The sequence below is a fragment of the Meriones unguiculatus genome, chromosome 21, assembly GCF_030254825.1.
Source record: "Meriones unguiculatus strain TT.TT164.6M chromosome 21, Bangor_MerUng_6.1, whole genome shotgun sequence".
Taxonomy (NCBI): Eukaryota; Metazoa; Chordata; class Mammalia; order Rodentia; family Muridae; genus Meriones; species Meriones unguiculatus.
This window is the reverse complement of record NC_083368.1, coordinates 9,696,335-9,721,384: the sequence shown is the minus strand read 5'-3', so window position 1 is coordinate 9,721,384 and position 25,050 is coordinate 9,696,335. Positions and strand designations below refer to the sequence as shown.

Below are 25,050 nucleotides of genomic sequence, written 5' to 3'. Positions count from 1 at the left end.
TCCCTAGGGCAGCATCTGGAAGACAGTGAGCTCCAGATTAACTCTTTTCTTTTTTTATTCCAGAGTAGCAGGGAAGGCAGGCTTCTCATGGGTATATTACATTTTTGGTCCCTGGGAAGAGCTTCGGGGAGTCTCCTACATGGTTTCTGCTGTGCAGCTGCTTCTCTTGTAGAATGACTCCCCTTACCTTCCACCCCCCAAACCCCCCAAAGCACCTCTGACTGAGTAGTCCTGCCTTCCCCTTCCCTCTTGTCTAGTTCTCAGACCAACTGGATGAACAGCAGGGACCATGGAACCAACTACAATACCTCTGGCCTAGGTAAATCCATGTTTTTTCTATTGAATAATAGGTGTGATAGAGGATAAGAAGAGATGCACTTCAGAAACTATTGGGAAATGGTGTTCTGGTCTACAACAAAGCCTCTGGGAAATTTCCGTTTTCAAATTAAAGCTGAATTGAAAAGAGCTTACAACACAGCTTCACATTTTTTGCCCGTAGTCCCAGCAGCCATCAAGAGGTCATAAAACAGTGTGAGCAGTGTTTAGGCAGGGAATTGGTGTGGTATTATGGTACTGAACAGGACAGGGATCAGTGTGAATTCTGAGGGGTTCAAATTACACCTCGAGGAGCTGTCCACTGTGCAGGAAAGAAGAAAGAGGTGGGCGTGGGAAGACCACCCCACAGGTAGATACCTAGACCTGATGCTCTGACCCTGAAACCTGGCCGAGGCAGCTGACTGCAGCTTCACCACAAGCACAATTCCCTTCTCAAATGCTCCCTCACTGAAAGCACCTAAGTCACAAGCAAAAGAAGGATCGCACCGACGTGACCTCTATAGGAAGAACAAAATGGAGAATCGACTCATAGCAGGCAAAGAACAGAACTTTTGGAACAAAGAAACACTGAGACAATGGTGGCTGTTCATTTGCAGGATGGGTGAAAGGAAAATGCCAATAGCTCAGATAACCAAGCCAATAAAAAAAATGCATGTTATCACTGGATAAATCCACAGCTACAAATGCAGCAGGTAAATTCACTTCTCCCAAGAGAAACATCAAACTTTACAGCCCTGTTTTCTATATCCCTCCCCTGCATAGATGAGCAAGGTTTGGAAATGATTTGCTTTGGGGCCATTACCTCCATTATATTTGATCCCATCATATTCTTTTTTGTTATTAAATTTGTTTTAAAACTGTGTTTACACATACTGTATTTACATCACTTTTCATCCCCTTCAGTCATCCCCTCCATGTACCCCTCCCTTTCAAATTTATGTTTTTTTCTTTAATTATTCTTCTTATACAGATATATAAGTGAATAAACATATAAGCACAATCTGCTGAGTCCTTTTAATGTTGCTTGTAGTATGCATTTGCAGGGCTGATCACCTGGTATTGGAAAAGCAGTTAGGGGGCTGGTCCTAGGAAAGATTACTTCTCCTTCACCCAACAGTTATTAAATGCTTGTACCTCTTCATTTAGTTTTGATACCCCATGAGATTTCGCTCATCTATGCAGGTATGTCAATCGGTGTCACTGTTCATGTCTTCTTCAAGCATCCAAGTTGTTCTGAATTTATAGGCGTAGCTTCCCTGTTATATAAAGAAGACACAATCTTGAAACCAGCTTCCTGGTCATCTGGCTCTTACAACCTTTCCATCCTCCTTTTTGAAATGTTCCCTGAAGAGAAAATGTGTCGTAGATATATCAGTTGGGACTGGGTATGTCATGGTCAGTTGTTCAATGCATTGACCTCATTTTCTAATTTTATGTGCTGTTTGCTTAGATTTGGAAACTTTGTTTTTCTAGAGGTAAAACATAGATTTCAATGTAGCATAAGAGGCAATTATGTCTACTGTCACTCAAATGAAAGTAGCAAAAATATAAATTTAAAAGAAAATCAGTGTGCTCTTAAGTGTATCAAATGGCAAAGGATGATTCCATTGCCAGCTCAAAAGAGTGCATCATATTTCTCTGGGACAAAGGATAATGGAAGGATTCGGGAATTTGCGTTCATCTACAGATTTGAGTTAGACTTGGAGGAGCGGATATGAAGGGTCTGGTTCAAAACAGGTCCTTGAGCAGAAGGATGTGATGGAAAGAAAACTAGAGCTAGAGCAAGAGCAGAGCTCTGGCACCTACCCAGGCCATTTTGTCTTTTCTAGAACTTGTTCTTTCATCTGATATGAAACTACTACTATACTGCATTAATGAATTCATAAGGAACAAAATATAATTATTCCTCAGTTCAAATGTAAGCAGTTGGGCCTTTGACTGATTTGTGAAGGCTGGCTCTACTGGTTTCAAGTCACTCAAAACTTGAATATCACACAGAAGGAAGCAACGAAGCATATATGTTGGGTCAATAGGAAACAGCAAATGAAATACTCTGATGGTTGACAGAAAATGTCTATTTATAACAGCCTGACCTAAGGGCTAAAACTCTTCATTGCTTGTTTTGGGATTTTTATTAAATTCTAAAGTATCCCCCAGACTAAAAAGGTCTACTCCAGTGTGTGTGTGTGTGTGTGTGTGTGTGTGTGTGTGTGTGTAACACACGGTGCCTCCTTCCCTTGTTGTGTTTCTATCTTCTGAATTCCACTTACTGATGAGAGAAGGAGGAAGTAGAGGAGCATGCTTAAGAAACAGTTGCTCAAGTCTGAGAAGCGGACAATCTAGTCACCAAAGCAAACTACAGTTCCCTTAGATGCTTGCCTTTTATTAAGACTGGCGCTCTGTGTATCTTCTGATTGCCATTTATCAACACAAAGGACTATTTTCTCAGTTATCATAGTGGCTAATCCTTCCATCAACACTGATGACTCTATGTTCTGAATGTAATTACTGCAAAGCAATGAAATCTTAGTCTACCCATTTAAGCCAAGGACTTCCTGGTAGCCCTACCCCACCTATCTGCTCATCTCAGTTTGTTTAGCCTGAGCAAATTATTATTCCTTGCTTTTACAAGCATCATGATTATGATTTTAGCTTCCTTCATCTAACCCCTCTCCTGTTAGTCGGGAAGTGAGTGCTTTCTATCTCCTGTATCAATGCTCCTATGCTCCAGAGGCTGCTGCCATCTCTCTGAAGACACTTATCCCAGAACCTATAGCCAGAAAACAACAAAGCTAGGCCATGCCACGAGATCCAAGAAGCCAGGCTGTTTATTTCTCACTTTGGGGTAGGAGGAACACTGTCAAGTACACATGAGGTAAAGGAGAACTTTCAGGTGCAGGTCATACACTGGCAATGTGAAAGACTCCATTGGAGACATACATTTGTGCTGTAGGAGCTGTCTGCTTCACACATCCCATTCACTCCAGGAACCAGGAAATGCAGATTCAAGTCCTTTCTCCCACCTACTGGAATCAACGTGTTCTGGGTTAGAAAAATATTTCAGCGGGAAAATAAAAACCTTGCCTGCTAACAGGGTTTTCCGAAACAGCAGCCGTTATGGAGAAAAAGACCTGCTATGACAGCTAGGGCCCTGGAATTTCAAGTCTCTCCTAAAATGATGTCTGCTCCTTAATCGCGGTGTCAGGTGGGGCTTGGGGAAGCCAGGATGCTACCAAATCCTAGCTCCTTCCTCAGCACCACGGAGTGCCAAGAGTTGGCAGCAGGCCGGAAGTTGGGCTAGCTTCGGAGGACTCTTTGTACTTGACCCAAAAGAGCAGCCAGCCCCTCACCCCCACCCCCACCCCCTCTTCCAACCCCCAAAGGAAAGTCATGGCGTGGCTCCAGGGACAGAAACCTAGAGCATCTAGCTTCCTTCTCATATCTCTTGACTCTGAAGTAAGAACAGTAGCTTTTAAAGCGATTCCATACTTTTCTCTTGGCAGTCGACAGGTCTGCCTTCAGGTAGCAAAACCTCTAGGGTTGGGGGAACTTGTAAACTTGTAGAATGGGCCCTGCCTCCCTAGAGATTTGGCACAAAAGTTCAATTTGTTTGGAAGCAAAAAAGGCAAAGCTGACCCTGGATGAACTAGAGGGACCTAAAAATCTATGTGCGCTCCAGTCTTCTTGAAAAGCGAAGGAGAGACGACTGAGGGGCCTGTGATTGACAAGTGAGAGACAGCACCCGTAGACTTTTTCTATTCGGGTTTAAACTCAGAGTAGTAACAGTAATTTAGCACAGGCAGAGGAAATCGTATCTTGGGGTGGAAAGGAGACGCTCTCCGGGCGACAGAACTCTGGCGGGCGGCTGGCGGGGAGCGCTTCTGGTCCCCACCCTCGAGGGATGCGCTGGCTTGCTGGTCCTTGCTGGTTCACTGCTTCAGGTGCCGCAGCCCCCGCGCTCTCCCGCTGCTGCGGCCGTCCCCATCCCCTCCCCTAGGCTTTGCTCGAGCCTGGGCTTTAAGCAAGCTTCTTTTCTGGGCGGTTGGTTGCGGGGAGGTGCAGCGGGCAGTGGCGGCTCCCGCTGCGCAGCTGGGGACCAGAGGGGCCCGGGCGAGTGCGGGGGGAGCGGCTCGAGGCTCTGGCTTCTGTAAACTCTGCCGGTGGGGGGCCGGGCAAGGCTGTCTACGAGGAGGAGGCCGAGGCTGAGGAAGCCGGGGAGGGTGACGATGGTGTTAAATGTGGCCGCGCAGCTCCCCGGGGAGCGGCCTGAAAGCGAGTGCGCTCACCAGCTGACAGCGCGTGCTTCGCTCCAGACGCTCCGCACCGGGGCCAGGAGTCTTTGCCAGCCCCTCTATTGTCAGCCGCTCTCTAATTAAGAAACACTCACATTACGGCAAACTACCCCCACGCTTCTTGGTTCCTGTCCTTTCCTTTATCTCCCTCCGACTTCTCTCCTCCCCTGCCTCTCCTCTGCGTCCTAGGATTTAACCCATTCTCCGCTCCTTTTTCCTTTTCCATTCAGGAGCCTAGAAGCAAAATAGGTGACTTCTTGCTTGGAAAGCCCCTGGGCTTGGAGGTCAGACTAGACTAAAAGGACACAAGGCTTTAGTTTAGCAACTCCCTACCCCGTGCCCTTCGCCTTCTCAAGAAAAGAACTGCTAATATTTCAGCAGCCACCTGTCCTCGCCGGCGTTTTGCATCTCTCATCAGCAACCGCTGTTTTTCCTACACCGCAATTGACAAGTCCAGATTGACAAAGTCTCACTGGACTTTGCAGCAGACCAGGCGAAGCAGCTCATCTTGTTCTTTAACTTTTAAGTTACCAGAGGAGATTTATGTTCCAAGACACGCCTCAGTAAAGTTACAACTTTTTGGCTCAGTTTTAAACCCTCGAAGTCCATAGAAAGACCTCGCGAAGGTCTCCTGCTGGTTGAGGAGGAGTAAGTTACTTCTCTCCCTTTCTGGTAGATCTGCCAGTCACAACGTCCCATGAAGAACGTGTTAAACTTGCCAGTTGCCAAAAAAACAATCTTCCTTCAGCTCTCCGTGAAATCAAATAAGTTTCCAAAAGTGTGGTGAGCCAAAACCCTCTACAGATAAAAATGTTGGTTGGCCGAGGGCAAAGACAGAATATAAAGCAAGCTGCTTGAAGTATAGAAAACTCTGAAAAACACCAGCAGTGTCCCAAAGAACTAACCCGATTTATCTATCTTCATTACTTTAAGAAGCGCTGACTCTTTGTTTGTTTGCGTTATATTAAGCATGCCTAACTTGCATACATGCTTGATGCCTTTGCTAGTATCTTAGATACTTGGATCTGACTTTGGAAGGTAGAAGCTAATTGCTAATAATGGAGAGAAAGGAACCAGTCAGCATGGCAGGAGTGGCCTGGCATATGGGGAATGAGCGCTCAGAAATACTCAATATTCAAGTTTCCAAAATATTAATGAGATTATAGCAACCTGCAGCTATATGTTACAGCTTGTTAATGGAGTGTGAGGGAGGGGGCTGCCAAACATTTGTTATGCAAACTTCAGGGCTGAACCTCGGAGTGGGTCTCTTTCAAAGAAATACCAGCGATAACAGAAGAAAAAAGAAAGAAAGAAAGAACAGAAAAGAAAAGAAAGAAACAGAACTAAGAAAAAGAGTTAAAGTTCTAATTTGGACTTTGAGCACTAATAGTCTGACTTTGTTCTCATCTGGGTGAGCTCGAATAATTTTTGTTGCTTTTCAGCCAACAGGATATAGAATCGAAGCTTGAGGTTCTGGTGTGAATGTTTTCCCTCTGAGAAGAAGCAAACAGAACTTCCTCACTCAGAGTTGAGTTGGAAGTTGTGCTCATCTGGAGCTTTAGACAGATGTAACTCGCAGCCATTCGTTTTACTGAAGAAAAAATTTGCGGGCTCTCTGATCTGCTGGCCAGGAGCATGGATGCGTAGCCATGGATGTTAGTTTTTTTTTTTTTTCTGACTGTGTGATGTGATTAGCTGCCATTTTATTATCTATAAAAGCTGTGAAGGAAGAAGATGCTTCCTGTGCCATTTCTATTTTCTCAGAGTCAATGAAAATGACATTGATGAAATCTTTTTCCTTGGGAGTTGACACAAAGTATTCATGGGTGGTTTAAAAAATAGTTGTTTGCTTTGGGAGGAAAATCACCTTTTCCCCTTTTCCTTTCTCACATCTCTAGCATGTAAAAGAATACTATCCCCACCGGACACACACGCAGGAAAAGCCACCCCAAGCTAAATAAGCTGGCATGCAGCACACTTGGCTATCTTTTCTGGTCTCCTTATTAAGAAATAAAAATGTGTCAGGAAGCAATTGCTTGGGTTTTTGTTGTTTTGTTTTTCAGCAGTACAAAGATTCCTGGTGCTTATCTCAGTGGGCACAAAAGGTTATCTAAGGTCAGGTGCTTTGTTCCTGTTCCTGGTAAGTGTCACTAGCCACCATGCCCATCTCCCAGAAAACTGGCTGGCACAACTGCTCAACTTCCCTGGACAGGCTTGAGCAGAAAGTCACCATAGCTTAAGTTGGTCTTAAAAGTTGACTTCGAAGCTTAAGAGTTCTGCAAATTTTCCACAATGGAAGAGAAGCTGAGCTTCCTGGGGCAGCGCTTTTTTTCTGCAGCTGCAGGCTGAGAAGCTTTCATGTATGGAGGTGATGAGAGAGCAGGGTGTGAGAACCAGCAAGCTAACCGCGCTTATTTTGCGGGGTGTCCTCAATTTGTCAGCCCACCCCTCAAGTTCAGAGGTGTTTATCTGGCGGACTATCCTGGATGAACAGTTTCCACACCTAAATCAGCCAATCAAATTCATTGTAAAAGTTCCGCTTCAACCCCTTGCACATTCTACATTAGTTTTCCTGAGGTCTCTGATCCGAAGACCCCAGAATAGACTCATGTCCCATATGGACACCTGGGATGAGTGTCATAGCTCACTTAAGTTTCAGCACCTGACTTTAGAATGTGGTTGGCTGGTTTATTCTGGGTGTGTGTGTGTGGGGGGAATAAAGGTAACTGCCATCTCTGTGTTGGAAGAATTGAGTTTGAAAAGAAAAACTTCATCTAAGGCCAGCAATAGTAAAGCAACTGCCACACTTCTAGCTCCTAACTGTTGAGCCAATGGTTGCCAAACTATGTTTCCCCTCAAGTTCTTTTCCATTGTCCCCTTTCCTTCTTGTAAATGTGCCTCCCCTCAGAGATTGTGAGTTGTTTCTTGTACCGGAGAAGTTTTCAGCTAATTTTTGAAAGTATAAATAGGTAATCTCACTGACATTCAGCAGCAGGGACCAGAGCCCTGAAGACCTAAGGTGCTGGCTCCCCCAGGAGACCACTGGCTCTAGGAGAAGGACACTGAAAGATCTTGTCCACCCACACTGCAAAGCTGGGTGCATTTGACCTCGCAATTTATTGGTGTGTCCGATGCTACTTGAAGGTATGAGGTTTGTAACCGTCTTCCAAAACAGCAAATCTCATAATTTCTACACGCTCATTTTCCAGTTATAGTTACTGTTTTTCTGGAATAAAAAACCTGACAACTAAGAGGTAGTTTTCAAGTTTATTTTGTCACTTGTAAAAGCATACATAAAACGATGGCAACTGGATTTGCTAAATCAAAATAAAACGATCTCGAGTAGAAAATGTAAAAAAAACAAAACAAACAAAACAAAAACCAAAACCTAAAGAAAAACCAAATAAGTAGAAATGGGTCAAAATACTCAATAATAAATACGTTTTCCTAATGTTAACAAAGCAAAATAAAATTGACCAAATGCCTTTGACACTACATATATATTTTTAAAACTTTCACTTGTGAAAACAAACACTTGCAAAGAGTTTAAGGATTTTTGAGTGGCTGTATTTAAAATCAAAAGTTGGTTTGCAATTGGCAGTTGAGTTTCTTCAAGGCAGCGCAACTGCCAGTGATGAAGTGTGTCTGTTCTGGGTCCGCGAGACACTGGACGTTTATGCCCTACAGAGACATCTGCCCCGGCGCTCGTACAGCTCAGTAGTCCACGTTCTGCAAAGCACCGAACGCGGCTCCTAAAGCGCTCGGGGAAACTTGTTCACCCGAGAGTGGGAGCTGCACTAGAGGATGGACGCCCAGGGTGTAAAACAAATGAAAGCCCAGAGCAGACACAGAGAGATGACATTTTAGCAGCGTGTTGGCAGCATGGACTATAAAACGATGCCAGGTAAAGGTACGTATAACGGTACAGAGTAAGCAGAAGGTGGGGGGAGGGTTTGGAAGAGCCGCGGCCTGCTCAAGCCACGTCGTTGCCGGCTAACGACGGTCACCTGGGAGCGACAGTTAAAGGGCGCGGGGGTGTTTGCGCGGGCCGCCCGCGGACGGGGAAGGGCGTTTGGTTGGGTCCGTTTTCGGGGGGCCGCGCCTTCCTAACTGGCCTCGTCAGAGTCGCTGTAGTGAGAGCGGGGGGAGAACTCTCCGTCGCTCCGGTGGGACCTGGGAGACGTTTTGCTACTGTCCTCCTGTACTGGCTGCAGGATGCTCGCGGGCAGCGAAGGCGACAGGTCCTTCTGGGCCATCATCGCCGTCAGGGCCCGGCCCTCGAAAGCCGGGAAGTGCAGCGCGTCCAGCTGCACCGAGTAGCTCCCGGCCGACGCGGGGGCCGAGAAGCGAGTCCGGCAAGCCCCGGGGGGGGTCGGCCTGGGGCCCCCTCCCGGGGCCGGCTGGGCGGCCGCCGCCGCCGGGGCGCCCGCCCCGCCTTCGTAGGAGGCGGCGGCACGAAGGTGGTGGTGGTCGTTCTTGCAGGGGGCCGCGGGCGGCGGCGGCTGCTCTCCGACGCCGGGAGCCTGCAGCAGCTCGGACAGCGCGTTGATGTAGATCTGGGCCATCTGCAGGGTCTCGTACTTGGACAGCTTCTTGTCGTTGTTGAAGGACGGGATAACGTTGCGCAGCTGGTCGAAGGCGTGGTTCAGCCCGTGCATCCGGCGCCGCTCCCTGGCGTTCGCCGCCAGCCGCCGCTGCTTCTGCACCCCGTTCACCTGTTTGCTGGAAGGGGCTCGCTGGCGGCCGCAGCCCAGCTCGTCCACCACGACCCCGCCTTTCAGCTTGCACAGCTGCTCCCGCACCTTCACGGGCCCGGGGCTCTTGCTCAGGCCCCCGCAGCCGCTTCTCCTTACCAGCTCGCCTTGGCTGTCAGCCTCGTCCCGGGGCGCCGCCGCCTCGGAGGCACCCAGCTCGGGAGAATGCAGCAGATAGTGGGCGGCGCGTGCCGTGCAGAGGCCCTGCAACGCGGGAGTCAGCCAGGCGCGTGGGTCGGTGCTGTCCAGGAGGGACAGCTCCGCCGGGTAGACGGGATGCTCTCTCGCCTGCAGGGGAGCGGGTGGCTGCGGCGGCAGCTGCGGGAGGTGGTGAGGCTGGGGGTGGCGAGGGTGGTCCCCCAACTCTTTCACCTCGGCCCACTCTTCCGCATGCAGCAGGCGGGACATCGCACCGCAGTGGCTCGGAGATGCCCTGTCAGAGCTGGTGCTGGCAACCCAGTTCGGCGAAGGGGAAAAAAAGCCCCAAACAACAACAAAAACCTTCCTGCTCTCTTCTGCGATGTCTGAATTTTTCCCCCTCCTCCTGCTCGACCCTCCCCCTCTTACTCGGAGATCACACACCGGGTCGCGTGCAACGAAGCTTCTCCGGTTGCCGAAGGCGCTGCGCCCCTTTAAAAAGCGGCACGCGCCAGAGTGTCTCCCCCGGCTCCCCTCCCATCCCCCTCCCTGCGCCAGTCGCGTGTCTGCTCAGTCAAAGAAGGGGGCGGGCGGGCGCGTGCGAGGAGCCAATCAAAGAGTTTTTACACCCAGAGAAAAGTTACTGTGTGCATAGGACTCACGCTCCAGCTCAGAAAAAAAATTTCCCCTGCAACCCTCCAGTAAGTCCGGGAAATTCATATGTTAATTGCCGGGCTGAAATTCGACTCCTGAGGGTGTCACCTCCGGGGCCGCAGGGGTGCGGGACGAGGGGGAGGAGCGGGCTCCCGGCTGGCGTCCGAGCGGCCCGGGCTCTGAAGCGCGCCGAGGTTGGTGGCTCCCGGCCAAGCTGGACGCGCCTGGAGCCTTCAGGCCACCAACCTGCCCCGAGCTCCTTCCAGGCCTGGATCACAGCTCTCACGGAACTCGTAAAGTGCAATGTGATAGAAACACAACATCATGTGATAGAAACACAGCGTAAGTGTGTATAAAGCTCTTAGCTAGTGCACATTTAATCCGTGAAAGTGTTGAGTGGCGTCTCACAGAAAATCAGAACAAGGTGAAACCCATTCGCGTCTGGGAACTTTTTTTTTTTTTTTTTTAAATTTTACCACGTCTGCGTCTCTTGGTCTATATCGTACTTGGATTCTTTATGTGGACTTTATTTCTTTTTTAGTAGAAAGTAAAACTGAAGTATAGTTATGACATACCCAAATCGGGATTGCCCCGGGCCCTTTGGAGCGAGTTCCTCAGCACCAATTAGGGTCGCAGTGTGCTTGTGCGAACAGCTCTGCGCAGCGGTCACCGCGCTTGGGCTGAGGCAGCTCAAGGGATCACGCAAGCGGTCTCCACACTCACAGCGTAGGACTCCTAAAGGCAGAGCCTCGGGAGGCTGCTGGAATTAGCGCAAAGGTCCTTCAGGTCTCTGTGACTCTGGGCATTTCGAAACTGCTGCGCTTGGAGGCCCGGTTTACCAGTGCGCGTGGCTCCTTGCGCAAACGCCCAGAAACCACAGTCCCCCCACCTGTCCGGCTCTGTTTAGTTAGGGCGTGCACTCCCTCTATAAACCGCTCCCGTCCCACCGCTCTAGCCCTCGGCCCCGGCTTTCACTACCAAGAGCCAATCAGAAGCTCCCTGGCCCGGGACACGCCCCAGCTTGCGCCCTGTGTTCTCCTGCTCTGGGCTCTCTTCTGGGTCGCCTCCAGGGTACCCGTGTGGGTGGTAACAGTGGCTGGCGCTTTCGATTTTCAACCTGATTGCTATCCTGGGAGGACTTTTCGTTCTCTTGCAGATGGTAACTCAGAAAGGTCCCTGGAACCTGTCTTTCCAGGGTCCAGTGCCGTTGAAATGTTCCGCTAGAGGGACTTGATCCAACCTGTGAGCTTGCTGTTCGAAGTTTTTCAGCGGCTGAAGCAAACTAGTGTGTGTATTTCAACAAGATAGGGAAGGACAGAAGAGATTTCAAAATTAAGCGTGATACGTCCGTCTACACCGGTTTCTTTCCTTCAAGCTCACGGAACAGTCACGGGCCTTCAGATACTGACAGATAATGATCAGTGGAGCGCTTTTCTTAAAGAGTTTAAGCTCTGCTGAAATAAATATGCTAACTATAGACAGGCAAACCCAGGAACACCCCAAACCTAAAGGAGACCAATGACAATAAGGGAAAAGAAAAGGTGATGTCTTTTTTCTTTGGAGGGTACAACATTCTCTGGTATTTTGGAGACTGGTACTGTTGAAGTCGACCAAGGATGCTCTTAGTGTACGGAACTTTACTAACTGTCACGGGCAATCTAGAAAGCAAGACTTTTCCGTAACTGGGGCACCCGGCATGACCATGTGTGTATAAGAAAGGCAGCAGGAGCAGCTAAGCCTGGAAAGGCGAGGAGTCCATTAAGGCTTTCTTCCTCTTTTGGTGACTTCCGAACTCTGCCAGCTAAAAGGTAGAAGTTTTCACCAGATAGCACTACCAAGTGTGTAGGATGCTCAAACTTCCTTGGACTTCTATCCTTCAGACATTTTATTTGCACTTTAAATTTAACCGCAAAACTTGAACTTACCTATTTTTCTATATGCTCAGACAGATTTAAGGACTATAGACAAATATTTGTGCAACGCCTTTTCTATCATTTGTCTTAATTTATCAGATTTACATAACACTCATAGAATTTCTTTTTAAAGAGCAAAATCTCAATTTTTGTGTGAAGAAATAGATTATTTTAGGATTTCTAGGGACTGTGTGCATATTTCTGTAATTAGTGGCGGGGTGTTTCTTTGGCCCTTGACAATTGATCCGTTCCTCTTTGCTTTCTCCTTCTCTCCCAGTAGGTGCTGAGGGACTGTGTACACTGCTTAATGTGAACAGAAAGTCCCTGGGGATGTCTATGAGCCGGGTGTCAAAACTCGGCATGGACTGAATATTCATGGTCCTTCCATGGTTCAATAACAGCTTAGCTTGAAGCCTTCTCTCTGTGTGTGGACACCAGATTAGTTACAAAAAGTTGATGAAATAAAGTATTTGAGAAAAATGTCAGTACATTATCATTATCAGAGATCTAGTTGTAAATATGGAAATCGACAAGCTGTTGTGTTGGGTTAAAATTTGAGATTTTTATTTGAATTTCAAGTTTTGAGTACACATGACTAAATGGCATATAAGTAGATAGAAATAGAAGTGTGACAAGTGCATCTAGGTGTGTCTTTAAGTATAGTATTTTTAGTCTCAGAGCATGACATCAGCCATGAACATATCCAATCAAACCTGAAGTTTCCAAACAGGAACCAGGATTCTTGGAAGACTAGGTTTCCAGAGATAAAATAGGAAGAACACACACACACACACACACACACACAAAGGGAGTGCTTAGAGAACGATGGAGACATGACAAAAGATCACAAAAGCCTATTTCAAGCAGTCTTTAACAACAGCACACAGGACAATTTCAGTATCACATAAGGATGATGGCAAATTACCTAAACATTTGCAAAATGGGATCTATAAATTATTAATACAAACAGAGTAGATGAGTTCATTGAATGTTTGATAAGTACTATTTGCAATGTAGTACTTTTTTAAAAGGAAAAAAAAATGTTGACCCTATCGCTGAGGACTTTCATATCACCTTAATTACATGATGGAAGTTCCTATCACCAACAATATAGAAACAAACTTATTTGGCATTTGCTGGGATCCAAAATGCCTATTTTGGAAAATAGGTAAAACCAACTGAGAGAAAACATTAATCCAACCCTAAATGAGATGCATTGTAGAAAACAGCAAGCTTATCACTATTAAAAGTGTCCAGAATACAAAATCAAATTTCAGCAACCACTGCTGGCTAGCAGAGGATTGAGGAACATGATGACATAGCTGAGGCTTGAGGCCAAGCTGGAACCTTATTAGGCCACACTGTTGGAAAATTACAAAGCTTACTGGAGAAATATATAATGTTTCCTTTTCTAGTTTTGAAGGCTACACTGTGGCTATATAAAAGAACAACCTCCTGTTAAAGGAACATTTGGGCCATTGATCTTATTTGCTCATCCACACCAAACACCTTCCCCACCCAGGATCTTTACATCTGTACAGCGTACTCTTTCTTTCTTGCCTGTTCTTTCCTTGCCTAACTACCTCCTACTCTGCGTTCAAAGAAACAGTTCCTGATGAATAGATTCCTCTTGCTGTGTGCTCTTGTTATACATTATATTTATTAATATTGGTAATCTTTATCAAATAATTAGTGTGGTTGTTTAATATTTACCTCTTCTGTCTCCTTGCATCCTGGCTTGTGAGATTCTGTTATGGGTTCTATTGTGCGGGCATCATCAGGGAATCCCACTGCCTTTCCCTAGGTGAGTAATCTTCATCGCTTATTTAATCAGTGCTTGGGAGGTGCTCTGGAAGATATTCATAAGAGTCACAAAGCCACATACTTCATGCTGATGCCCGCACAGCCTCCTACATAACTTCCTCATATTTCCTTGTCCCTACTCTTTGAGTTTTGCTTTGTACAGGGCCCTGACTGGTCAGGTACTCCCAAGGAATCTTCCTGCAGTCTTACCTTAAGTACTTTCTTTTTTCCATGAGGCTCATAATAAAGTGAACGGTGCAGGATATCCCCTCAACCTTCCATTATAGCATTGAGCCAGACTGTAGTTCACAAGCCCCCCCTCCCATCACCATGCTGACACAATAAGTCACCTCACACGCACCCCCACCCCAACCATGCCGGAGCATTTCCTTCTGCTTTTCCTCTGGTATCCAGAGAAAGCTGTGGCACTGACGTAACTAAACAATGGAAGGAGCTGCACCTCTGTCTCTGTCACCTGCTCGTGCTTCTGAGTGTACTCATTCTGATCTGGAATGTGCTATTTCCCTAAATGGTTAGTGTGCCCTCTTTCTCAATCGTATGACTCAATATGGCATCCAGATCAGTTAAGTTGTTCCTGTTGCAAAGTGACTTACATTCAGCTGGGACTCAGTCTCCTCTTCAGCCCACCAGAACACCAGGATCTACTTTCGGCATCATGGATAACTGTCCGTAGGTGGCATGGCTTTGCTTCAAGACCTTATATTTCTTTTTCATAACGTGGGTGTACAAAAGACCATAGATTTTAAAGCTATAAAATCTTTTAGCAACATGGGGTCTGTTGGATATATGCTCTATGTGACAGAGATGCTTATAACCATGATTAAAATTTGCTGTGAACTTTTACTCAAAACTCAGCGCTTTTAATTCCTAAATGTGACATGTATGTTCAACAACTAGCCTGGGTTAATAAACACACTTTATTTAGTAGCAAAGTGAGTAAGGAATAAGGGCTTTCCTATTTCTTTGACATGCCACAAACAAAATTCTGAAAATACCATCAACTTGACAAGACCTTGACTCTTTGTAGGGTTAATTGCCCTCTTTCTGTCCAGCTTGGGATTACTAAGATTATTTTTCCATGTCTACTTCTTCCTCCTTGGATTCAGTGAAGCTGACACTTAATAGAATGGACCATTAACCTTTGATAGTAGGTTCTGAGAATCATAATCCTATAATGAGAAATATATTGAGACATAATGTTAACGTTGTTGATCATGACTACATGTCGTTGCTTATGCTAAGCAAATGTGAACTTCCAATAGTCCTTGCTGATTAGCTTTACCAGATTGTAGCTGCATGAATGCTACCTTCTCTGATCCAGCTGGCATTTTCAGGTGTCTGGCTGGCAAATAACTCATCCATCAGTAGTCCACACCTTTGAGAATGACACAAGATCCCCATCATCCCATTTGGGATGTAAAATTTTTTCTGCTTTGGAGAAGGGACACTTTCAGAAACTTTAACTTATTGTCTACGGCCATTTTGAAATTTAATTAAAGGGTTAGGGAGCAATCATAAGGTTTCTGAAAATTTCTAAACACATCCACCCGTGTTATTTAGTTTTCTGCTACTTAAAATAGCAAAGGATGGGTTATTCATAAAGAGAAAAGCGTTAACCTGTTCAGATCTCATGTATACTGTCTCGGTCTCCATGCATTTGTATCAGTTCTGCTGTGTCTGGAAGATGCTGTTTTCTTGGAGTTGTCCTCCACCTCTGGCTCTTAGAATCTCTCGCCTTCTCTTATAGACTTTAGAGCCTGGAGTGGAGGGGTTTTTTTTTTAAAGACATCCCATGTGCTGGTAGATCTGGATCTTGTGTTAGACGCAGCTTTTGGAAGAACCCCCACACTGATTGCTACAGTAGCTGGACCAGTTTCCACTCTCCCAGCCCTGCATCCTCACCAGCACTTCCTGTCATGTGTTTTGTTCTATTGATCTTGACCATTCTGACTGGGGTAAGGTGAAATCTCAAAGTAGTTTTAATTTGTACTTTTCCTGATAATTAAAGATGCTGAACATTTTAAAAAGTGTCTCTTGGGCATTTGTATTTCATCTTTTCAGAAGTTTTTGTTTAATTCTAATCAGACAAAATCCTAGAAAAGGATTTTGAGAAAAAGAAGTGGACACAAAGTCTCTCCTCTAACCAAGAAGCTATTTACAATTCACAGTTGTTAAGTAGTGGGCAAAAGAATATCAGTTTTCTTCAATGGAGTGTCATTGTGTGTATCTACCATACCCAAACCAGGCCCATACTCAGGAGTGGTTGGTTGCCACGCAATGGAATCCATGCCTCCTCCCAGACCTGTGTGTGTGTGTGTGTGTGTGTGTGTGTTTTGTTGTTTGGCTTTTTGTTGTTGTTGTTGTTTCATTTCTTTTTCAGTTTATCTGTTTTCATTTTTTGTTATTGTTGTTTCTGAGAGAGAATAAAAACATGAAGTTAGTTGGGTAGGTGGGGAAGGAATAGGAGGTATTAGGGCAAGACAAAGAATATGTTCAAAATATATTGTATAAAATATTTCAAATAAAAATTGAAAAAGAAAACAGGAAAGAAATTTTCTTATCTCTCAGTTCTGAGTTGACAGTGGCCTGGTGTGAGCATGGCTTGGCTCTGCTGGATCTTAGCATCACTATAGCAGGAGTTGTGTGAAAGGCCACAGACACGTGTTAAGATGGGAAGCCAGAGACTGTGTGTGGGTGGTGCTATGATCACGACTCTTTCTACTGAGAGTAACTTGTGGTCCCATAATGACTGACCCAATCCCATCTAAATCCATGCCTCCAGTGATCTAAGGACCTCTCTGTTTCTTAAAGGTCCATTACCAGTTAAGATAGTTCAACTAGAAAGACAATTTTTATTCATGATTTCCCTGGGAAACCAGTTACATCAGCTCACAGGCCATCCGTTGTGCATACACTCAGGGAGTCGAAAATGACCTCAGTGGTGCATGCTGAACCCTGTTGTATGATACAAGCACCGAGAGGATTCTGCTTATCAGCAGGACCTTTATGCTCCTATATAATCAATAACAGCATTTTGATTTTTCTGGTGGCCTTGCCAGCTTATTTCCTACATTTAAGGAACTAATATTGGAGTGTTTTGTTGTTGTTGTTGTTCATCAGGTATGCCTGTCACATAAAGCGTTTACAGAGTTTTAGCCCCCCTTAACCTTGATTGGGTTACCTAGGAAAAGATTAGTGAACTCTTTTTGTTATTGTTATTGTGTTAGCTTTGTTTTGTCTACAGCCACTTGTTTTATCTGCTTTTTGTCCTTTCTGGTTATAAGAATTAAGAAATATCTCTGGAAAGTGTTGGTGTTTGTCCCATGTTGGTATTACAACAATTGCTTAAGTTGGGGTTTTCTAGGGAAACCAAGAAGATGTTTTTAAAATATACAGTGGTCCTCTCACCCATGCACGTGTTTCTGAACTCATGTGTAGTACTGAGCCCTGTAATCTGGTATATCTATGTTTTTGAGAAATGGTTTCTCTGTGTAGCCCTGGAAATCCTGGGACTCACTCTGTAGAACAGGCTAGCCTTGAACTTAACAAAGATCCACCTGCCTCTGCCGACTGAGTGCTGGGATTGAAGGTGTGTGCCACCACCTCCCGGCTGTATTTTTCTTACATGCTTTGCGGTGTTGTCCTGCATCGAGGTTAACCTGCCCTCCCCGGTGCATGCTCAGGTGCCCCCTTTGTAGCGCTACTCTTGTACATTGGCATTGCTTTAAGTGAATTAGGACTATTTGTACACACGCACTGTAGCGCTGTGACACTGAGGAGGTTCACAACCCAGATGGGCACTGATTGGGCTGGACAGAGGACTGTTGAGATTCCAGGCTGAAAGTAACTGGATGACAAGGCCATCAGATTTCTGAGAACAACATACTATTTATTGTTTTAAAAATATGTGTGGGTTTATGCATCTGAATTCAGTTGCTGGCTAAGTCTAGAAGATGGTGGTGGATTCCCTGGAGCTGGAGTTACAAATGGTTCTAAGCAACCCGACATGGATGCTGGGAACCGAATGCAGCAGGAAAGTGATCTAAACCACTGATCCACCATTTAGCCCCATACAAAACACAATTTAAAACTTACAAATATAGAACTTAGCGTTTTCAGATTGCGGTTGACCAGAATAAGTCATGTAAAGCAAAACATAGATAAAGTGGGACTAGCCTATGCTTATTTAAAGAAACCGGTGAACATGGTGCAGACAGCCAAGGATGAATCTATAAGGCAGGGCAGCAGATGAGAAACTGTAGACTTGGGGAGGAACGCTTCATTTTCTGGAGTCCTCCAGTTTTGCTCTTCAGTCTTTCAACCGATGAGATGAAGACTCTCTACCTTACTGAGTTAGTCATCTTTCCACAAAGTCAGCTGATCGCAACTATGGATACTATTTATAAGATAGCTCCACAGCAACAGGAGTTTAGTGTTTGATTGAATACCTGAAGCCTAGTTCATTGATATAAAAGTAGCCATTCAATAAATTACTGAATGGTTATTTGTGGCTTGACATCCCACAAATGTGCTGCCTTAGAGATCGTGGACTTTCTAGGTTTGAGCTCATTTTCACTGTGCCAAAGACAAGCTGTGAGGGGGAACGTGTTCCTTCCTTCCTAAGCCTCAGAACATGGATTCCTTTCTCCTCTCGCAGCTTCTCCAGGTCACCTGCATTGCATGTTGCACTGTTGCACGCGCCTGTGATAGCTATTGTCAATGTCTTGGTTGTCATTGTGACAACCTCTGGAATGAGCTACAATCTAGAAATAAAGGGCACACCTGTGAGAATTTTTTTTTTTTTTTTACTTGATTTGAGGTGAGTGAATCTACCTGAAATCTAGTCTGGACCTTTGAGGTATGAAGACACACACCATGAATGTAGGTCTTGAAGTGGGAAGACACACCTTTAATCTGGGCCATACTTCCTACTGGAAGTCTATATAAGGACATGGAAGAAGGATAGTTTTGCTATTTGCCTGCTTGCTCTTGGCTTGGTAGCACATCCATTTCTTCTCTGGCATTAGGGCCTACCTCTCTGGGATTCTAGCACATACTGAAGACCAGCTGAGACATCCAGCCTCGTGGACTGAGCAACTACTAACTTGTTGGACTTTCCATACACATCCAGCTATGGTTAGGTTAACTGGGCTGCAGCCCATAAGTCATTCCAACAAATCTCTCTCTCTTTCTCTCTTACACACACACACACACACACACACACACACACACGTGTGTGTGTGTGTTCTTTCTGTAATTTTGGTTACACTAGAGAACCCTGACTAATACAGCACTCTTCCTCTGCCCTGAGCCAGCAGCACACACCTTCAGACCACCCCATGCTGCCCTGCAGTTATAGCTATGTCTATCTCTATCTCTTTCATTCACTTATGAAAATCCTTGTGATAGTCAGACATCTCAGGATACTCTCCCCATACCAAGATTCTGATGGACTCACAGCATCAGAACAGCTTACCTTTCTATGGAATATCAGATGTTTATAATATTAGGAAATCAAGATGTCTTTGGGAATGATGGCTATTTATCCTTCTAGACCATCAGTATCTTATGGCTTCAGAAACTATTGCTATAGGTCCTGACAGTTAGGATTTCTGGGCTTTATCTTAAGCCACACCATTTGGCTTCTACTCTTCTACAAGGCTGTATATGCAGTGCCACGGGTGAATAACTCAACCAGTGGCAGCCCTCCTGAAGATGCTCAGAAAGATCATTGCTTCTCAGTATGTCAGTGCTGCTGTGGGTGGAGATCCAAGCTTGTAAACCAGCACCCAGCAAACTGAAGCAGGGGGATTGTGAGTTTAAGGCAAACTTAGGCTCCATCACAAAATCCTGCCCTTGTCCCAATGACAGCAAAGACAGAAAAGGGATAGCTGGCTTTGTCCTCTTGTTTCATTTAGCTAATAAAGCATTTTCAGGGATTTTCTTGGAGACTCTGGTCTATGGCTTGAAATCCAGTCAGGGATCTCTTTTTCCAAAGCCTTCCCTGGCCCCCTTTCCCAATCATTTGACATTTCTACCTTACTTTTTGTTGCTGGATGCTTTCATTGAGTTTAAGAAATCTACTGTAGCACAAAATTTGGACATCGATAACATTAGACTCAAGGTTCCCCTGTTCTACTAAACTGCCTTTCTCATTCTTAGCCAATGTCTCTCCCCCGATTCTGAATTTCTCTTTTCAGGTATCTGAAAGTGCTACAGGATTTTGATTAAAAGTTTTTTTTTTTCTTCCAAAATAAGAACAACACTTCTCCAGGTGGGCCATACTTAGCATTGACCCTAATTCTATGTCTGTAAACTATAAAGTAGATGGGGTGCATTTTCTTGAAGGAACCGTTCTACTGTTTGGTGTGACATCTTATCTGAGGTTTCTGTATGACACTGAGGGAGTTGGCTCCCATTAGCCATGGAGAGTAGGTCCCCTGAGGTGTTTTAATGCCTTTTTTTGGGTTGCCATTGCCCCTGTCAGGGTCTTGGGTTTTGCATGGTAAATGTGTGTGGTAAGCCTCCTCTGCAGTTCTGCTGCCTTCATAGTTGGGCCTTTCCAGCCTGTACTGCCCTCTGGCTGTCACAGATGCAGGTGTCAAGGTGGTTTTCTTAATTCTACATTATGACCACATGCATGCTAGGTTACCTTGGACCCATCACCTTCTTTTGAGAAGTAGTACTTAAAACTAACCTACCACGTCTGCCTTTTATGACAGTCTCTGCCACCACTTCTCTGCCATGGTAATAGTGTTAGGAAGTCACTGTTCTCCTAGCTTGTATCCTGTCCACATCAGGAGGCAGGATGTCATTTAATAGTTACCGTTCGAAGGAAACTACACCTCTCTAAGCACCAAAAAATAGAACAGTCTTTTGCTGTGTGGTCCACGGCAGCACTTCATCTCTGGACCACTTCCAGTACAAAACACGTTTAGTCTCTCAAAAGTGGATCCTTATACAACAGATGAATCATTCTTATAAAATTTCTCGTTAACCATGCATAATTGTGTTTCTATTTAAATATTTAATAGTGTACATGGTCCATTTTACTATTAATCTCATTTCTTCACTCTGATAATTAGATTTGTTTTGGTTTCAGAAATGTTATTTTCATTAAAACTTGTCATTTCTTTAAAAATTATAAACATATATTAATTATACATAACAGTAGGCTTCATTATGGGATTTTCATACATATACATAATGTATTTTAACCCACATCCTCTTCTCTCTTTAACTCTTCCCACTTCATCTGACCTGTTGTTCTCCCTAGTGGGTCATCTTTTTCTTCTGTGTCATTGTGTGTGTGTGTATGTGAGACCCAGTGAACTTTATTAGAGTTGCTTACAGGAGCATAGGTGAGGGGTTATTTCCTGTGAGCATGGCAGTGGCTGTGCTACTGAAGACTCCTCTGTCCGCAGCCATTAGCTGCCTGCAGATCTCCAGGAAGGGTTAGGATCTCAGAGCTGCTCACTCCTTCATGAAAGGATGCCAGCAGTCCCAGGGCGTACAACTGTTCTGTAGGCAATCACAGCCGCTGCTCTGAGCTAAGGCGTGCAGTGGCCACGTAACGCCTCCCAAACCAGCATTTCACAGTAGGGCATTCCTTCTCCGTGCTGTTGTGTTCTTCGTGTCTCCTGCCACACAGTATTCCCTAGGCCTTCTAGGAGCCGGTGTTGATGTCCATTTGCTTTAGGAGTGAACATTCAACAGCTACTTATTTTCAGCACCTGGTTCTGTTATATGTTTGCAGTCTCTATTACTCCCTACTCCTCATAACCACACAAACAAAAAACCCCAAAACAACGCTTTTCTGGCCAAAGCTGACAGCCACACTACTGCATGGATATAAACATAGTTATTTACAAGGTAACTGCCTGGGCACATCTGTCCTCTTAACAAAATATAAGCACCAGCTTTCCTGCTATGGCTTTTACTGTGCTAGTTGTGAATTTGCTTCTGTAGAGACGCCTTGACTGAAGTCCAACAAGAAAGCAGTTAAGTATTTTAAAAACATACTTGTCCCTGCAGTGGGCACATCTCTATTGTCTGGTTGGCAGTGGAGCTCCTAGGGACCACAGCTAAGTGTAGCCATGATCATAATTCTGCTGCAGCAGCCAACATGGCATCTTGAACTTTAAGGACCTGGTAACAGAGAGGATTTTTCATGTCAGTTTCCCAATGTCTACTTCCTAGAGCACGTGGTGTCTTCAGCAGTACGGTATCACCTTCTGGTCCTGGAAGGCAGCAGCAGCACTGGTCACTGCTTGTATGCACAACTTTTATTTTACTTTTTGAAAATGGAGCCTCATGTAGCCCAAGCTAGCCTCACATTCACTCTGCAGGCGGGTATGCCCCAGATCTCCTGACCCTCCTGTCTCTGCCTACCGGCTGCTACCATACTATGCAGCTTTATGCAGTGGCTGAGAATTTAACCCAAGGCTTCATGCATGGATGGCAGCATGCAGGCAGACACAGTGCTGGAGAAGCAGCTGAGAGTTCCACTTCTGGTTGCTCAGGCAGCAGGAAGAGAGAGAATCTCTGGGCTTGGAATGGGATTTTTGTAAACTTAAATTGTACCCCCTTCCCAGCGACCCACTTCCTCAAAGAAGGCTACACCTTCTAAGCCTTTCAAATAGTGCCATTCCACAGTGACCAAGCATTCAAATATATGAACCTATGGGGGGCATTAACATTCAAACCATAACACATACTTTGCAGCACTAGATATACTCTACAGCTAATATATCATGAAAAATAAATTCAGAGGGAATAAAAATCAATATAAAAGCCGTGAAATTAGAATATGAAATCTAACCATCTCTAGAAGATTAAAGTAAGCCTTTAACTGAAATCAGACTAGCTAAGGACAGTCTATACGTAATCACTGGAAGAATCCATAATCCCAGAACTATACTAGTTGTTTTCCTAGGGCTGTGACAAAACATCATGACCAAGGCAACTCATAAAACAAGACAAACAACAACAACAAAACCGATTTATTTGGCTTGTGGTTCTAGAAGGTTAGAGTTTATGCTGGTGGAGTTATGGCTTGCTGGCTGGAACAGCTGAGAGCTTGCATTGTTCCTCCTGTATTTATTTTAAGTATTTATTTATTTATTTATTTATTTATTTATTTTTTCAATGCAGTTTATTCAGGAACATTGAACAATCCTCGGACCCCGGGGAAAGCCAGCCCACAGCTTAAATAGCCTCTGGGTAGCCAACCCAGGCGTGCCACGGGGGCAATGCAGATAGGTCCACATACATGGAAGCAAGCCAGATCCTCGGCCTTAGCCAAATGTGGAGTTGTTCGTGACAGAGAGCACTCACCATCAGGAAGGTGGAAGGCGGAAACCAGCTCCATCTTTAAGGCGCGGCATTCCGCAGCTCTCTACAGTTCCCCCTTTTTGTTTTAGACGCATCAGGCAAGAGTAGAGGTCTGATCTCTGATATTAGAAATAAATTGGGACTTTGTACAGATGTTCATTTAGGTGTCATCCACCCAAAGAGCATCAGACCCGTCCGATACCTTTTTCTCAGAGGCGGGACCTGGGGCATCAACCCGCATGCAATCAGACATGCTCTTCTCTGGGTCCAAAGCGGCTGACCCTGAGTGCAGTGCTTAGCCTCGCATCCTGAGCATAACATTTTAGCTTTTTGTGGTATCCAACCATGCTTGGGGAGAATGTCCTGCTTCAATGGCTCTAAAGGCCTGAATGATCATGGCTGCATCACACTGTTGTGAGACTCTAATCTTGCATATATACCACAGGCAAACCAAGGAGACCAACACCAGAAGGCCTGCTAACACTCCCATGCCCGCCCATTCCTTCAGATGATTCATGGCTGCAGCAATCCATGTTGATAATCTGTGACTAGTCCTGCGTCCGCTCCGGTAGAATTTACTGTGACAATGGCCACTCTCAGCTGCTCCATCGTAGTATCGAATTCTCCAGTCCAATTACCTAAAATATAGCTCGACAATTGTTTAGACAGATTTGCAGCACAGGAAAAATTCTCATGTTGTATGCTAGTGACACAAAGTCCCGCATACTTTCATTGACAACCAGGTTGAGCGATTTGCCATAGGGTATCAATTTGCTCCTGCAAGAGGTCAATCCTCTGATTGAACACCATCAAGCTTCCTTTTAGTTGAGCATTAATTCCTTTATGTACAACTAAGGCATGAGCTACATTGGCTAAATGATTATTCAGGGTCTGAGCAGTCTGCCCAGTATGACTCATGGCTAATGCCCTGGTGGTAGCTCCAACAGCCGTCAATGAGATGGTAGTAACAATGGTGGCTGTAGTTCCAAGATCCCTTTTCTGTCTGAAGAGAGTCATAGCGTGAGGGGCATCAATGGGCACAGGTACCCGGTGAGGCATGCGAGTAACGAGGGCATACCTAAATTTACTAGCATTCCAGCATTGGGCAAAAAAGCAAGTATCATTACCACAATTACTTGGCTCTATCTGGCTAATAATGAATAAAAATGGGGGATATAGACAAACAGGTGTGGGCTTATAGGAAATATTATGAGAAGCCTTAACCCCTCGTTGGAACATCCTGCGTCAGTTCTAGAACTAGTAGTGGTGGTGTCCGAGGTCTGAGTAGGTTCAGGAGACCATTGATTGCCCCCAGGGGCGAGACGTGCTCCATGCCAATTGACTAACTCCATGTTTTCCTCCAATTTTGAAAGTCATTTAAGGTTCTTAAATTATTTTTTTCCCTTTTTTCTTAAATTTTTCATCAATTACACTTTATTCATTCTGCATCCCCCCATAATCCCCTCCCTCCTCTCCTCCCAATCCCACCCTCCCTCCTCCCTCTGCTTGCATGCCACTCCCCAAGTCCACTAATAGGGGAGGTTCTCCTCTCCTTTCTGATCTTAGTCTGTCAGTTCACATCAAAAGTGGCTGTATTGTCCTCTACTGTGGCCTGGTAAGGCTGTTCCCCCCCCAGAGGTAGGTGATCAAAGAGCAGGCCAATCAGATTATGTCAGAGGCAGTCCCTCTTCACATTACTATGTAACCCAATTGGACTCTGAACTGCCCTGGGCTACATCTGTGCAGGGGTTCTAGGTTATCTCCATGAATAGTCCTTGGTTGGAGTATGAGTCTCTGGGAAGTTCC

At 45.2% G+C, this 25,050-nt stretch overlaps 1 protein-coding gene across 1 annotated transcript; it reads right to left on the bottom strand.

Annotated features, from left to right (window-relative positions):
• Window positions 1–8,109: 8,109 nt before the first annotated feature.
• Atoh1 (atonal bHLH transcription factor 1) lies at window positions 8,110–10,041 on the bottom strand. The gene has a single exon (XM_021645523.2). It carries the CDS (start codon window positions 9,788–9,790, stop codon window positions 8,735–8,737), a length of 1,056 nt encoding a protein of 351 aa, XP_021501198.1. The 5' UTR covers window positions 9,791–10,041; the 3' UTR covers window positions 8,110–8,734.
• Window positions 10,042–25,050: the final 15,009 nt, after the last annotated feature.